Source organism: Megalobrama amblycephala, linkage group LG7 (assembly GCF_018812025.1).
Source record: "Megalobrama amblycephala isolate DHTTF-2021 linkage group LG7, ASM1881202v1, whole genome shotgun sequence".
Classification (NCBI taxonomy): Eukaryota; Metazoa; Chordata; class Actinopteri; order Cypriniformes; family Xenocyprididae; genus Megalobrama; species Megalobrama amblycephala.
In genome coordinates this window covers 53,267,668-53,285,976 of record NC_063050.1, presented here as the reverse complement: position 1 = coordinate 53,285,976, position 18,309 = coordinate 53,267,668, and the positions used below count along the sequence as shown (strand labels likewise).

At 37.3% G+C, this 18,309-nt stretch overlaps 1 protein-coding gene across 2 annotated transcripts in view; it reads right to left on the bottom strand.

The window, feature by feature from the left end:
• The window catches only part of gpc5a (glypican 5a), a 205,480-nt gene that overhangs the window by 85,781 nt on the left and 101,390 nt on the right, over window positions 1–18,309 (bottom strand). For both annotated transcript variants that reach the window (XM_048198032.1, XM_048198033.1), the window contains exon 6: window positions 12,914–13,034. In XM_048198032.1, the coding sequence (XP_048053989.1) occupies window positions 12,914–13,034 (121 nt within the window). The remainder of the gene's footprint in view (window positions 1–12,913; window positions 13,035–18,309) is intronic.

Below are 18,309 nucleotides of genomic sequence, written 5' to 3'. Positions count from 1 at the left end.
AAGCTCATTATAAAACAAACAAACAAACAAATAAATAAATCAAATTTGTACAATTAAAATGAGCTGAAACTAAGGAATATAATTCATATAACTGTAATTAGCATTACATGTAAATAGACCCACAGACGGACAGATGGACAGATAGATAGATAGATAGATAGATAGATAGATAGATAGATAGATAGATAGATAGATAGATAGATAGATAGATAGATAGATAGGTCGCACTTTATATTAAGTGGCCTTAACTACTATGTACTTACATCAAAAAATAAGTACAATGTACTTATTGGGTTCATATTGAATTGCAAAACACTTTTTCTGCTATTGAATTGGGATACGGGTAAGGTTAGGGAAAGCTTTGGTGGTATGGGTAGGTTTAAGGGTAAGGGTTAGGTGTAAAAGATGGGTCAACAGTGTAATTATAAATGTAATTACAGAAATTATTTACAGATGTAATTACATGCAGGTGTTTTTCAAATCTAAGTACAATGTAAAAACATGTATGTACACAATAAGTGCATTGTATCAAATGATTAATTTAAATGTAAGTACATAGTAGTTAAGGCCACTTAATATAAAGTGGGACCGATAGATAGATAGATGGATAGATGGATAGATTTTTTAGTATTTTTAAGAAATCCTAGATGATGAAATATATGAAATGTTTAACTAAACATCTTGTAATGAGTGTAATTTTAATTCTAGTTTCTGAATATGAATGATCATATCCAGCAAAAGACAACAATGCTCAAGCACTGTAAAAGGTTTTGCCACAAACTCAACTGACTGGCTTCTCTCCTGTATGATTTCATACAAGTCTCTTCAGACCTTACTGTACATGATTTATGAGCTTCTACAACGTTTGACCTCCTATCTGAACTCCTTTCCACAAATTGATCAAAGAAATAAAAACAATATAAATGAAAATGAATAACACAGTTTTCTCTTAGTCAAACAAGAAGTGCAAGCATAATCATAGTACTCTCTCAATATTCAAAGTGCAAATAAATTTTTTCTTCAAGCATGATACAGAGCTAAGCGATGGTTAACTACACAGCCCAGCCTATCATAGCTTTCATATCGGGAGATATTTGCACGCATCAGGGAGCCGCTTTCAAAATGTGGGGTATTGAAATCGCGTTTGAATGCGCACTCGCGTTTTACTTTCGCTTTCGAAATCGCGCATACTCTGTGAATACGGAACGCCAGTGCTGAGCACGCATTCTACAAGATATGACTGATGCTTGTCTTATCAGTCATCTCATCACTCCATCATCGCAATTCCAAGAGACTGCTTTTCACCTCAATGAGAAATCTTGTCACATTTTATTCTTGGGAGATCTCATGCCACAAGATCTCATCACACCCCTAATAAATAGATTAGTAGATTGATTGATTCATTCATTCTTTCTTTCTACTGGGGCTGAATTTTTGGCTCCCAAGTGCAACGAGAGCTAAGCATCTTTTTGTTCACACCAAATTTACAAATCAGCACTGTTGTCTTGAACTGTCAGGTGCTGTTTTATACGTCACTGACATCATCAGTAAGAACTCCAGTCAAATGAACAACACTGTCTGTAACATTTGTTGAAGTCCTTCCTTTAAGAACAGTCTTTAGCCGGGTCTCTGGTGCATGACACCGGTAGTGCTGTCTCCATGGAAACTGCACACAAAGCAAACAAAGAGGCTGTCGGACTCTCATAGACGGCAAATCAAGAGTCCGAGCATTGAAATTAACTCTCAATCAATTTGATTGGAGGGTGACCTTGTTAAACCCACTGCGATCATTCAAACATTCACAAGTACCTCAGTCAATGCAGGCTTGAGGACCCTCGTGTGAACTTTGACCCAAGTCTCGCGAAGTGCTCCTGCAGGCTTCTCCGCTAACTAGCATGATACGTCAAGAGCAATCTTGCATCCGCTTCAAGCCTAAGCTGCTCCGACATCTTAATTGCTTTTCTTTGTGTGCATTGATGCTTGTGAGACATACCGCAAATGAAGATTTGTTTGGATTTGCATGCGGAGTGACTGTGGAAGAGGGGGGCATGTTTTATTCTTAAAGCTTTGAACTCAAAATGGGCAGGTATCAATATTTCACCAACAAACACGCTGGTGAGGCTGCATGTCAATGAACGGTAAATAATTCAACCTGTGGCTGATGGGAGGTTGATGGAGAGTTATCTCAATGCAGAAACACTGGAGGGAAAGAGCTGATGGACTTTTATGATGATCTGCAATGCATAATAATGGGGTAGTATTTTAAGTCAGAAAAACGTAAAAGTAGTATGATAGTATGCTATTCTGAATTCAGCAAGTGTCTACAAAGACTTAAGTGATTCATTGGATGATTTGTTCTCTTAAAAGATTCATTTAAACACCGAAATTCATTCTAGAACAATCCACTGGAATCGCTATTGGCACCTAGAGTACGAAAACAAAAGTATGTTATAGTGGCCCTCTCCAATTAATCTTTTGCATCGTATCCAACTCATTTGACCGAGTATTTAACTTTGCATGAACAGAAACAAAGCAGAAGACAGACATAAAGGCTGAAGTCCATATAATGCAAAACAGATCGTGTTGACAGCACTTAAGGTCATTGCACACTGAGTCCGAAATTCGCATGCGAAACTTACGCACGTTAAAAAATAAATTCGACCTCACGTTATGTCAATCGCGTTTGCACACTGCCTCCGAAACTTTCGTCCGTCAAAAAAATATTCGGATCAGGTTCGATTTTCTGCGTTTTTCGCATCCGTGGTACGCATTTTGAGAGACGTTTTGACAATTCAGAGCCACCGTACGCGAACGCAAAAATCCAGAATGCCATCTGACAAGTTGATCCACGTCTTCTACAGCATAAAACAGCAGCACTGAATGACAAACAACATGAGCAATACAAAGAGACCGAATATAAAGACAGATTGTGCCAGTAAGTAAAGCATCAAACAGAGCCACTGACATCCTGAAGTAATCTTTGAAACGCTCGGATAATCCCGCAGATCCTTGATGAGGTGAATTCTCCTTTCTCTCTATGCAATCTCGGGATTGAATGGACCCAATATTTCCTCTTTCTTTTTCTCTTTTTAAGAAGAGAGGAGACAACTGTCGTGCTCACTGCTTGAAGACATCATTTTGTATTGTTTTGCGATTTGTTTTGCGTTTTTTTCGCAACGCATTCATTAATACGCATCGGACTCAGTGTGCAAGGTCTCTGTGCGTGACGAATTTTTAGGATTGCGAATACGAAAAAACGCATGCGAAAATTTCGGACTCAGTGTGCAAAGGCCTTTAGCCGAGGTAAATCTCTTTGCAAAGCTACTGCACTGAATTTTGAGTTTTCAGGAGGTGTCTTTGACCAGGGCTGGAGTTAAATCGATGGTTCCACACAGGGGCAAGAGGATTCATTCAAATGAATGAAATTGATTGGTTACCATTTCCATTTCCATATAAATGAGAGCAGTTATCGGCGCGTCCACTTGTCTGAGTTTCTTGACAGCTCCAACTTTGTTGAACTCATTTTTTGAATAGTCTCCAGTCCAGAAGAGAAACCATGATACATGCACGAAATAATAAATTAGCCAGTTATTATGCGGGAAATTACACTGAGAAGCTGGGAAACTTTCCATTTAGTTTCAAGGAGTGTGAAAATGGTGTGCTTCTTTCTACAGTCAGACAAAACAACCTGTTCAATCTTCAGTGTTAGCATCATAGAAGTATTGAAAGTGCAATTACATATGAACTGAATATTTACATAAACCTCTATTTTAAATGAGAGAAAATCATGAGTGTAAATGAATTCATAGTCCATTTTAACAGCAAAATATACAATGTGCATCACCATGTATTAAAAAATATAGCACATAAAAAATATGAACTAATTAAAAAATTGTAGTATTAGTATTTATACATTGTCTGACTAATTTTAGATACTATTCCCTGCCTGTATATTTATTATTCGGGTATTTAAATATAATACTTATGTTTAATAATATAATATATTTTATGCTTTTATAATTTAAATTAAAATACTTATTTATGTTTACATTAGTGGTGTATTTTAAATTGCTTTCTGCAATTTACATTGTAACACCAGTAGGTGGTGACAAGTGAACATCTTCATGAGTGAGTCATTCAGTCATTCATTCATTAACTGATTCATTCAAAAACAAAGATTCATTCAAGAACGAAAAAAAAAAAAAAGAGAGACTGTTGTATTTAATGAGTAACGGAATTGAATCAATCACTCAAAAGATACTTTTAAATCAATTTAATCAAATCAAATAAATGCAGTCCTTTGTTGCCACCTACTGGCTTAACCCTGAACAATCCCAACCATTTAATGCCATTTTTATTCTGAAAATTATCCGCTTGTTAAGTCGTGACATAAGGAACGCCATTTCCAGGTCCAAGCCTCGACTCGTTTCACTTGAGAATGCCATCGAGGGCCGTTTATGAGCGCTATTTATTCATATTAAACATCAATCATTTAAAAAAGTTAAATATTTTAAATACTTGCAGTCTACACATCAGTCTCCGTGCTCACAGCGTCACAGACATTAATATTTTAACAATTTATAAAAGATGAATCATTGTCTGGCCATCTGGAATTTTGGTATGGAGATAAAGGTTATGATAATAATTTTTTGTAGTATTACACCACATCGTGTGTGTATATTAGCACCATTTGTTGTTTTCTCATGGTATGAAATAGGACCCGGAAGCGCTGCCGCGTGACGTCAGACTTAACAACCGAATACCCCCAACCCCTTGCCAATCCGAGTCATACGGACATATGAAAGCAAACACACTTTAGCATGCACAGTGTATATCCGATTCGATTCTATCATTGACATACAGCTCTATGGATATGCTGCAGTGACACATCACAGATGGTGTGGATCAGCACAGGTCAACACAGATGACCTCAGCCTCTGCTCAGCCTGCTGGGAACTCTGAGCTCCAAGATGCTAAATTAAGATGCATTGAAAGATGCAGATCAGACTCAATGTATTCAACCCCTCCAAGGTATGAACAACTCCTAAAAGCATTCATGAAGTTTTCCTGCTTTCATAAACGAGAGGGATGTGAGAGACAATAAGAAGCAGAACATGAGAGAACGAGGAGTCTCAAAAAGAAAGTGAGACATAAAGAAAGAGACGTAGACTGGCGAGAAGAAACACAGATATATACAGACAGAGAGGGTATGACTTGCATGGTGATTTGCTGCAAAATTCAAACGTAACAACAAACCTGCCATGCAAAACTATTTTTAAAGTTGAACTGTCATTTCACACTAGTGGCGCAAAATGGAACTGCAAATATAATAATGACACCAAACAGGTTTCCAATCAGTTCCTGATATATATATATATATATATATATATATATATATATATATATATATATATATATATATATATATATATATATGATATATATATATTGATATATATAGATATATAAAAATCAATGCTTCACTTTGAGTGTCAGAATGTTTGAACACAGACCACTACTATACAGGTAGGCTATATGGAAGTTCAGTTCAAGTCCATTTACTAACATTTTAAATATATAAGGCTGTAGCATATATTATATTATTATATGTTCAGTATAAAATATACCCAGTATAAAAACAAATAAATAACAGCTCAATTTACTTGCCTCAAACAACTCAGTAGGTATTATTAGTATTAGTAAAAATCCATAATGTCCATTTCAACAAAATGTACTTACTAACACTCAATCAAAACATTTAGCTGGCCCTTAATTGGATATCTTCACTTCTAAATGGATTGCAAGTGCATTTTCACATCAAAGAAAAGGCACACTTTACCTTTAAGAAAGATGCAGGACCTGAAACGGGAAAGTAAAAAGCACTGGCACTGAAATTACCCCTTCTGGACCAAAGCTAAAGGCCTGCATTATAAGAACACTTCTTCAACACAAATGCTGTGGTTTTTAAAGGATTCATGGGTTAAAAAAAGAGACCATGGGCTTCTTTTCCTAAGACCGTGGGCTGAGCTCAAGGAGAGAAGCTCATTAGCCTGATGCTCTGGGCAAACTGAAGCTGCAGGGTGGCTTTCTGCCACAGGCAAGTTGTATTGAAAGCTTGTGTCGGCTCTGGGCCACTCGGTTTCATGGGTAATGCTTAACACAGAATATTGACACCATTATCCCACTGCATTCACTCATTGATTCTCTATGATTCTCCCTGGAGTCTGCTCTGGAAAAAAAGACAAAACACACTACCATGGTAACTTGGCAATGTACTATGACAATACCACAGTATTATTTGAAATATTTCTAAGAACCCTTACAAAACAATACAGTGTAGTTGTATTATGGTACAGGTATAGTAGATGGTAATACTGTGGTACTTTGAAATATACCATTATGCTGAAATGTTTTATACCATGTTACTTTCAAAATAACATGGTAGTACCATGGTAGTACCATTCACGCACCATAGTTTTTTATGGGACAGCAAAGAATAAAAAAAAAATATATACATATATATATATATATATATATATATATATATATATATATATATATATAAAAATACCATGGTACAACTATGGTACATGTCTAAAATAGTAAACAGTAGTGCCACCATACTTTTTAATACGTTTTGTTTATATATATATATATATATATATATATATATATATATATATAGTGGTGTTACCATGCTACAGAGGTTGTATGTAATACCATGGTACTGTTGAAATTTTCCATGTTACGGAAATTATTTAGTATGGTACTTATATGGTATGGTACTGCAAATTACTTCCAAAAATACTATAGTGCTACTATGGTACATGTCCAAAATACCAAGGTAGTACCATGGAGATAATGTGGTATAGGGATGGTATGGTAATACTATGGTTCTTTTAATATTTACCATGCCATTAAAACTATGTATTATGGTATTTATATAGTACTGCAAAGAACTTCCCAAATGCCATAGTACTATGGTAGTACCAGTGTTATAGTGTTATATCATTGAGATACTACTGTAGTGTTAATTAATATTTTGATTTTGATTTAATTTTTATATTTTTATTTTAAATTTCCAAATTTTAGTTAAAGCTTTAGTAATTTTATTGTTCTTGTAATTTTTACTATTTTACTATTTTTTGTCTATTTAGGTTTTTTTTTTTCAGTTTGTCTTTTTTTAGTACAAGTTCAACTAAATGAAAAAGGGAAATGGTGCAACTAGCTGAAATAAAATAAGTTGAAGACGCCTCACGCTGCTCTCCTGAATGAGTTTTTCTTTCAGTCAAAAGCTCAAATTCTAGTTAAGGTCTGTAAGTGTCCAATTCAACACCGTTTAATTCCTAACACTCAATCGAAATGTTCCGTTGGTGCGTAATTTTATATCACCATGTTTAAAGTCATAGCGTCCTGCCAGATCCATTTCCACAACAGGAGGAGGTTTCTCAGACTCCCTCATCAAGGTCTAAATTACTCTGGACATCATGTGCCAAGAGTCCTGCTGCACGTCCACGAGAGATCTCTCCGATGGCCAGTGGCTTCACGCCGAGATTCCCAGCAAATGCATCTCCGTGTTCCAGTTATCATCATCATCATCAAGGAGCACACTTTGTCGTCTTATCAGAGATGACGACGGCACCCTGGGCCACGAAATGATTGTGACTCCAAGCAGAAAGGCTGAAGCGCTGGAGAGATCCTGCTGTGAGGAAACGTCTGAAAGTCCTCCTCTAAAGGTCTCTTTCAATCTTGATATATCCCCTTTTTTCTCCATCAACACCTCTCTACCATCATGTCTTGAGATAGGCTGAGATGGCCTTGATTTTGAGGAGAAATATTAAAAGAGACAAGAAAGATCTTCTCCTTAAAATGGATGTTATTTAGATCAATCCCCTTAGTGGTGTGCAATTTTTTGAGTACTATTACAGAAATCTTACCTGTTTCATTTAGGTATGACTGACAAATATGCATCACATTAATTTCATTAGTTTATGTTAAAACTGTGTAATCCAAATGGATGGAAAATGTATGTGCAATTTAAATACATAAATACTTACATTTAGGCCTAAATGTTTTTTGAGCAAACGTTTTTAGGCTGGTAGATGATATAACAGATGAAAAAAAAAAAAAAAAAAAAATCCACCAGGACATCAGGCTCAGATATCATTTTTTGAAGTTCAGGAACTTTTGTTCCCAAGCAAAATGGTTTGAAAAGCAAAGAAGGTGATAACACCTCATACCACGTTTCTCATGTAAACATCACAACATGTCTTTTGTCTTGAAGCACATCCAGCAGGAAGGGAATAAACTCATCTATTACAGCAGGCAGAACAGCACCATCAGGCTTTGGGATGGTAAAACATCATTGATTTGGCCAGCGGGCGGAACAGGGATAGAATAAACACAAACGTGTTAAGGCTGAAAATGGATTTTTAAATATGTATTCATTGATTTTTTGGTCTCTAAGTGTTCCGCTGTGACGTGTTATTTTGCAAAACAGAGGGATATGAAAAGAAGCATAAACTAATTTGCCTTCAATTGTATTAATTGAAGCAAAACATCCAAGTGTGAGTCAGCGTTTAAGCTTTTACCGTCCTTCAAACTGAGAGTGATGACAATAAAAATCAAATCAACACAGAGACGTTTGTTTGTTCAGGGAACGTCAGTACTTTTGGCTCTAGAGGTGAGATGGTGACGTTTATTTAGCTGTACAAAAGAGGATTTTTTTAACGCTTATAGCTTTTACATAATTATTTTGAATGACATACGGAAAAGCGCAAATTATATTTCAACCATAGAAAGAATATGCAAATACAATTACATTCATGTGTTTGAAAGATGCTGGTATCCAAAGCGACTTGTATTCAAGGTGTGAAATCTATCAGAACATGCATTTTCTATGATTCATATCTATGACGTTGGTGTTGTTGGTGTTAGCAATGTGCGGGTCACAGGTTGAATTCACAGTGAATGCATGATTTTTTTTTTATTTTTTTTTTTTTATTCAATATAAACTTACTTAGTACTTTTTGTCTTGTTTTCCAGTACAAATATCTAAACATTCTTAAATAAGGAATCATTAACATGAGAAAAAAAAACAAAACAAAAAAAAAACATTTAATTAATTTGGACGTTTAAATAACATTTGTTTTCTGGAAAAAAAAAAAAAAAAATGCATCAAAATGAAGTTAGTTTTTGCTCAAAACAAGAAATAAATATCACCCAATGGGATAATAAAAAAAAATAATAGAAAGAAATAAATTCAACGTTTCTAGAGCGTGTACACTTAAAGGTGCCCTAGACTGTTGATTTCACAAGATGTAAAAGTCTCTGGTGTCCCCAGAATGTGTCTGTGAAGTTTCAGCACAAAATACCCCATCGATTTTTTTTTTATAATACCATGTTTTAACTGCCAATTTTTTTTTTTTTTGGGGGGGGGTGCTCTGATTTGGGGTGTGTACACCATTAAATGCTCATGCTCCCCACCCCCAAGCTCGCGAGTCCATTAAACATTGCAAAAATACTACAGAAGTTCACAATATGACTCTCAAAATGGATCTTTACAAACTGTTCATGATGCAGCATATCAGATCACGTAAGTATGGCATGTATTTTGTGGAAGTTTGTTAAAATTCGATTCTGAATGAGTTTGATGGTGTTGCATGGCTAAATGGCTAAAGCTACACACAGTTAGAGAGACTCCCATAAAAATGAAGATGCTTTATGAATTATACAGACTGCAAGCTTTTTCGGGTTAAAAATGAAAATAACAACATGGCTCTGGTCTCCGTGAATAAAGTAAGACACAATGGTAACTTTAACCACATTTAACAGTACATTAGCAACATGCTCACGAAACATTTAGAAAGACAATTTACAAATATCACTAAAAATATCATGATATCATGGATCATGAACAGTTATTATCTAGGTATGTGATTACCATGTACAGAACTCTAATTATTCAGTTATGCCAAGGTAAATACAATTTTCAGTTCTAGGGCATAATAAATTCAAAAGTGCTTCAGGAAGAAGATTTGATGATGTGTGCCATAACACCAAGGTAATTGTGATTGCTAACTGATTTACATGTTAAGTCAATGCAAAGACGCGAATAGACATCCTGCGGCACAAATTGAGCGTTTCGGGCGTTTGACGCGCGAAACGCGCAAGTTGAAAAATCTGAACTTTGGTGAAAATTCGCGCCGTGTTAACCAATCAGGAGCTTGCTCTATAGAAACAGAAATAAAAAGGATCTTGCTTGAAAGAAAGTGAGTGAGGAGGTCGGACAATCTGGTTGTAAACGCTCTTTACTCAATTTGAGCTATATATACATATTGACACTACAAGCTAACTAAAGCCGACCAATTGAGCTTATTCGCTGTAATTTACAACTATTTCCCCGCTGACGAGTTGATGTGTTTATTCAGAGGAAGTGTGCAGCAAGAAGTGGAAGAGTCTGGGACACATAAAGGAGCGGGAGAGCCCCTCTCATGACACAAATTCGTGTCTGTTGTGAAGTGAATTTCACGCGAGAATGAAGCGAGCAAACTCAAAATGTTCAAGCATCCAACTACGCGTGAATAGCGCGTTTTATTCGTGCAAGTCGTGTCTGGTGTGAACAGTCGAATGGTGGCTAGAACGGCTCCAGGTTTAAAGGTCAATACAGAATGGATTAATCTGCGTTATTTTTTTTCAGATTAATTAATCGAAATTAACGCGTTATTTTGACAGCCCTAATATACATATATATAAATATATATATATATATATATATATATATATATATATAGATAGATAGATAGATAGATATAGATATACACACACACACACACACACACACACACACACACACACACACACACACACACACAGGTGCATCTCAATAAATTAGAATATCATGAAAAAATATTTTTCTTTCTGTAATTTAATTCAAAAAGTAAAACTTAAATATATTCTACATTTATTAGACAAAGTAAAATATTTCCAGACTTTTTTGTTTTCATTTTGATGATTACAGCTTGCAGCTCATAAAAAAAAAAAAAAAAAAAAATCAGTATATCAAATTATTAGAATATTTAATTCCAAGTTCTAATAAATTAACATTCTCAGGGTATAAATACTGGGTTTAGGTCAGTAATCCCAACAGCAGTCATGGGGAAGTCTGCTGACTTGACAGTTGTCCAGAAGATGATCATCAAGACCCTCTGAGTCTAAAATGAGGGTAAGCCACAGAGGGTCATTGCTGAAAGAGCTGGCTGTTCGCAGAGTGCTGTGCCAAAGCATATTCATGTCAAGATGACTGGAAGGAAAAAGTGTGGTAGGAAAAGATGTACAAGTAAAAGGAATGACCGCAGGCTTGAGAAGATTGTCAGGCGAAGCCGATTTAAGAACTTAGGAGAGCTTCAAAAGGAGTGGACTGAAGCTGGAGTCAGTGCATCAAGAGCCACCGCACACAGACGTCTTCAGGAAATGGGCTACAACTGTCACATTCCACGCACAAAGCCACTTCTGAACCAAAGACAACGTCAGAAGCGTCTCACCTGGGCTAAGGAGAAAAAGAACTGGACTGTTGCTCAGTGGTCCAAAGTCCTCTTTTCAGATGAAAGTAAATTTTGCATTTCATTTGGAAATCAAGGTCCCAGAGTCTGGAGGAAGAGTGGAGAGGCACAGAAACCATGTTCCTTGAAGTCCAGTGTGAAGTTTCCACAGTCAGTGATGATTTGGTCTGCCATGTCATCTGCTGGTGTTGGTCCACTGTGTTTTCTGAAATCCACAGTCAACGCAGCCACCGACCAGGAAATTTTAGAGCACTTCATGCTTCCTTCTGCTGACAAGCTTTATGGAGATGCTGATTTCATTTTCCAGCAGGATTTGGCACCTGCCCACACTGCCAAAGGTACCAAAAGCTAGTACAATGACCATGGTGTTACTGTGCTTGATTGGCCAGCAAACTCGCCTGACCTGAACCCCATAGAGAATCTATGAGAAACCCATAGAAACCCCATGGAAAGTCAAGAGGAAGATGAGAGACACCAGACCCAACAATGCAGATGACCTGAAGGCTGCTATCATTAAAGCCTGGGCTTCCATTACACCTGAGCAGTGCCACAGGCTGATTGCCTCCATGCCACGCCACATTGATGCAGTAATTCATGCAAAAGGAGGCCCAACAAAGCCTGACATTTCTGTTTAAAATATCCTTTTTTTTATTGATCTTATGAAGTATTCTTATTTTTTGAGATAGTGAATTGGTGGGTTTTTGTTAAATGTGAGCCAAAATCATCACAATTAAAAGAATCAAAGATTTAAAGTACTTCAGTCTGTGAGCATTGAATTTAATACAAGAGTTCCACAATTTGAGTTGAATTACTGAAATAAATGAACTTTTCCACAACATTCAAATTTATTGATGCACCTGTATATATATAATACTAATAATATCACTCAAACACATACAGTGAATATATTTAGTGAAATGGTCCCCTCTAGAGTTCATTTCTCTAGTGAACTAACATGCTGCAGACACTAAATGACTTGCCTGAGGTAAATGTAATACTACGTAAGATAATATTCTCAAGCTGTTTTATTGATGTTTTTCCGTGGTTGAAACACTGGTTGAGAGATTACACATAAACATACAGTATCTCTCCATAGATCGTCTGTTCTTCTTCTGCGCTTTTTCCTGTTGTGGCAGTTAGAAGACAGCGTTGCATTACCGAATATATACTTTAAGCTGTCTCTACAACCATGTTAACAGGTTTTATGCACACAATGCCACATCCATGAGCGGAGCTAATGAGGTCTACTCTGATCTGTTAGCCTGAAACATTAGCAGTTCATGAAAAGAGTGGGACATCAAGAAGCTCGTTACGTTGTTTCATTTGAAGGTATTTTTCCTGGCGAGGCTCACCTGATTGATGTGCTTCAGTTTATCAATGACTTGATTGATCACCGGGTCAGCCTCCTTCACTTTGACTTCTGGGTTTTCTGCCTGGGCTTTAATCCCGTTGCCAACCACTCGCAGAGTGTAGCTATAAAGACAAAAAAGGATAAAGAATGAGAGACGGTTGTTCGCGGTGAGTGGGTGTCGTTTCTTTGGATTCATTTCCAATTTTTCAGTACAAAGATGACTGAAGCTTTGTTGTTGGCTTGATGAGGAAGGCCTTACATGAACTGACTACATTTATCAGCATAGCAAAGAAAAAGGCGTAAAGAATCCCTGAAAAACCCACAAGGGCCTGAGACGGGACAAATAACTCAAGCCACACTAAAAAGCGATAGGACCTCAGGCTGAGAGACAGATTGGGGTTTATGTGGGGCAGAATGGATGTGTGCTGAGATTGGACGCGGATAAGACGCACTAGTGCAGAGAAAGCACTGCTGACAAATGACATGAAATATTACAATTCTTTATGGGTGAATTCGTTTTACACCAATACTAAAATCAGCCCATCCTATTGAGACTCACCTTGAGAAGGACACTGTCTTCAAACAGCGAGGATAAATATATGAATGAATAGGAAAATATGCAGTGGGCACAGGTATTCAACTCCGTTTACAGGCAATAAAAAAATATATTTATGGAACTGAAAAACCCTTTCTTAAAGGGGACCTATAATGGCCCTTTTACAAGATGTAATATAAGTCTCTGTTGTCCCCAGAATGTGTCTGTGAAGTTTCAGCTCAAAATACCCCACAGATCATTTATTATAGCTTGTCAAATTTGGCCTTAAATGGGTGTGAGCAAAAACTCACTGTTTTTGTGTGTGTCCCTTTGAATGCAAATGAGCTGCTGCTCCCGTCCGTGTTCCAGAATAAGGCGGAGCTTTAACAACTCGCACTTCGGTTGCTCAACAACAACAAAGCTGGAGAATCTCCCGCAGCCAAAATGATGATTGTCAGAAAGCTACATAAGACAATTTATATGACTGATCCAATGTTTTTACTCAAAACTCACTTTACACCACCAACCGTGTTTGCAATAACTTCCAATTGCGATCTAATATGGGTTTTGGTCATATAATGTTGTTGAAATGTTATTTATAGCTTATTTAATGTTATTTAATGTTTTTATAAGAATCATTGCACCTGCTTAGCATTTCTTATGTAATCCTTAATGAAAATAAGCCAAATCTCATTAAAATCACATACAAATCACATACTATCTTAAAAGTGTGTTTATTAGCTTCATGTTTCACATGTAGAAACATTTCTCTGGGTTTCTTGTATACGGAACTGACCGTGGAGGTGTAATGGAAGTTTGTCATCGGAAGAGACAGGGTGGGTTATGAACGCGTAATATGAGTGGCATTTGTGCAGCAAATGATCTTCCTTTGAGTCGTAACGGCGATCACAGAAGTGAAAACAGGCAGACAGCGCTGAAAGCTGCAAATGCTCATCAGTTTGTGTAAATCAGTGGAAAATTTATAGAAATGATGATTCTGTCTAAAAAAATAATGAAGTAAATATGTAGAAATATACCAGTATTTCCAGTTATGAGCACATTTGGACTATAAGCTCTAATGAACACTATTCAGTGAAGCTATGTGAACAGCTGAAATCTTTCTAATGATACTCAGTTTGTCCAGATCGCTTAAAAGTGTGATGTTTTAACGTGCAGTGAATAATCTGGGGCCGTCTCAAGAACGTGCATGTCGCATATCCATGCACTGAAGACCAACGGCCAAAAACATACTATAGTAATGCTACAGTATTCCTTACAGTACACTGGAGTACCATAAAAATATTACTGTATTGGTGCTTTTCCTCTGCGTCAAACGACTTGGTTTGGTTCGGCACTGCTCACTTACTTTCAGTTTGCTTTTCCACTGCAGTTTACTACTGCTTCAAAGTGGGTGGGATTATAGACTAATCGTATAGTTGTGCGACCTCTACTGCCGTGGATCCTCTCCTCGGCTACCAACGAGTCTGCACCTCGTCTACTGACCATGATACAGCCATTTATTTTAACGGTCGTTTAAAGCAAGTCGTTTTAAAAAAAAGTTGCGCAAACAAATGATACTGTTACTGACTATTTAAATGTAGCAGGTTTGGTGTCTCGTGTTTCAAATCCAATGACTCTGGTAGTGACGATTCTCTCTAACCAATCAGTGATCTGCAGTGTTTACACATCACATTTAGTACAGGAACCTCAACTGAGGTGGTCCTATTTAAGCGAGCCATTCCGTTCCGTACTGAGCCATCCTATGCAGTGGAAAAGGGCCATATATAAATATAGTATAATTCAGTACAGAGGGTAATATTAAATACCATGGAACCTTCTAGTACCCGTTTTGTAAGTGAGTCAGATTAAAACTATGGAAATGAAAGACACAAATAACATGGAAATAAGACAAAAAAAGCAACTTATTTCACACTGAGCCTCAAGTCTCACCCTACCATCGTGCACGAACATGTAGTTTCACCTCAGCGGTGTCTGAATGGAGGATGTGAGACAAAAAGCCCCTCACAACAGCACTGAGCTGTCTCCTCTGCTGCTTTACTTCCCGCTTTGATTCCAGCTTAAGGCAGAAGAGGTGTGTTAGCTCAGGGCTGTCACTTAGCCATTCCAGCTCTTTCCACACACTCATCTGAATAACTTTCAAACCCATGGCGGCGCTCTGAGAGAAAGACACGCACTTCAGTGGAATGCAAATGCTCCAGAAATACACCGTTAAGTCTCGTTGTGTGTTTTGTGCTCTTGAGGCTTGGAGACAAATTGATTTAAAGGGTTGAAGTGGAAAATTTAAGACTGGAATAAAACAAACTACATACTGACTTCTCAATTTTGTCTTTGAAAAACCACAGTATTCATAAAGATATAAAAAATGACACCAACTAACAGCTTGTCATCGGCTAAACAAAATTAGTGATGGATATTAAGGGGTTTTTCAGACCTGTAGATCCATCCATTATCATCCATCAAGATGATTGACAAGTTTGCTCCATGAGGTTATTGTGGCTTAAGTCAGAATTGCATGTTATTAAGTCAGAATTGCATAATATAAAGTTAGCATTGCATAATAAAAAGTCAGAATTGCATGATATAAAGTCAGAAATGCAATATATACTGCTCAAAAAAAAAAAAAAAAAAAAAAAATTAAAGGAACACTTTTTAATCAGAGAACAGCATCAAGTCAGTTAAACTCCTGGGATATTGATCTGGTCTGTTAAGTAGCAGAGGGGGTTGTTAATCAGTTTCAGCAGCTTTGGTGTTAATGAAATGAACAACAGGTGCACTAGACGGGCAACAATGAGACGACCCCCAAAACAGGAATGGTTTTACAGGTGGAGGCCACTGACATTTTTTTTCCCCCTACTCATCTTTTCTGACAGTTTTTCACTAGTTTTGCATTTGGCTAGGGTCAGTGTCACTACTGGTAGCATGAGCCGATACCTGGACCCTACAGAGGTTGTACAGGCAGTCCAACTCCTCCAGGATGGCACATCAATGCCATTGCCAGAAGGTTTGCTGTGTCTCCCAGCACAGTCTCAAGAGCATGGAGGAGATTCCAGGAGACAGGCAGTTACTCTAGGAGAGCAGGACAGGGCCGTAGAAGGTCCTTAACCCATCAGCAGGACCGGTATCTGCTACTTTGTGCAAGGAGGAACATGATGAGCACTGCCAGAGCCCTAAAAAATGACCTCCAGCAGGCCTCTGGTGTGACTGTCTCTGACCAAACAATCAGAAACAGACTTCATGAGGGTGTTCTGACGTCCTCTAGTGGGCCCTGTGCTTTTCACAGATGAGGGCAGGTTCACCATGAGCACATGTGACAGACATGAAAGGGTCTGGAGAAGCCTTGGAGAATGTTATGCTGCCTGTAACATTGGTTAAGCATGAACGGTTTTGATGGTGGGTCAGTGATGGTCTGGGGAGGCATATTCATGGAGGGATGCACAGTCCTCTACAGGCTAGACAATGACACACTGACTGCCATTAGGTATCGGGATGAAATCCTTGGACCCATCTTATAAAGTTAGCGTCTGCGTCTTATAAAGTTAGAATTGTGAATTATAAAGTCAGAATTGTGAGTTATAAAGTCAGAATGGTGAGATATAAACTCGCAATTGCGTGTTATAATGTCCAATTGTGAGAGGAAAAAGATTGATGTTTTTTATTTTTTCTCAGAATTGTACATTTATATCTCAGAATTCTGACATTTTAACTCACAATTGCATGTTAAAATAATTATTTTTTCCCTCACAAATGGACGTTATAACACGCAATTACGAGTTTATATCACAATTCCGACTTTATAACTCCTAATTCTGACTTTATATCACACCATTCTGACTTTATAACTCGCAACTGTGAGTTTATGTCTTGCAATTCTGCGAAAAAAGTCAGAATTGTGAGATAAAAAGACGCAATTACGTTATTTATTTTTTATTTCACGGCAGAAACAAGCTTCCATGGAAATCAGTGTCATGTAAATAAATAAATAATCTTTCAAAGTAATTTATGTTCATGTGTCATAATGCAGGTTCTAAGTGGCCAAAATGTCCAAAAATCAAGGTACTTGATTGTTAGTTGAAATGAAGATCTAACACTTTTAAATGCCAGTCTAATGCTTTTAAAATCTCCCCCTCATTTAACAGTCAGCTATGTCTGACTTGATTAACATTGAATCATCAGCATGCAGGTCACTTGCAAACATGCTGCTGTGCTCACTTAAAAAAAAAAAAAAAAAAATCCCTCAAAAGAACAGTCATAACTAGAGAGCGGATGTGCCACACTAAAAGCCATCTCTCACTGTGGCACTGGGCCGCTCTGCAGACATTTCACTAATATTTCATAACACACTCACGAAACGGTCTCGCAGGGTGACACACAGCCGAGGAGCACAGAGCTGCTTTTTAAAAGGTGTCGGATGATACAAAAAACTCCCAACATGGGGAACACTTGCACACGCCATCCACTGACTGTGAAAATACTAGTTTTTGCAAAAGAGAAAACAAATCAGAGAAAGTATTTATCTCTCAAGGATTGATAGACAGCATTCTGAGGTTATTGCAGCAGATATTCTAACAAACTCAATCACAACACTCTTCAATCACTCGTTTGGTCCTTCAGAGCCAGAGACAGATAATTTAAAGAAAGTTTTTTTTTTTTTTCTTCATCCACAGCCTATGAATGATGAGATAGTGTGGGTGTGCATACATATGAGCAGGATTGTCTTTTTAAAGACATCAATCATAAAACTTTACAAATTTACACTGCAGCAGAGCATAACGCCTCATTACGCATTTTACTGCTCAACAAACCACCCACCAAACGATCTGTGTAATGAGAAATGTAACTGC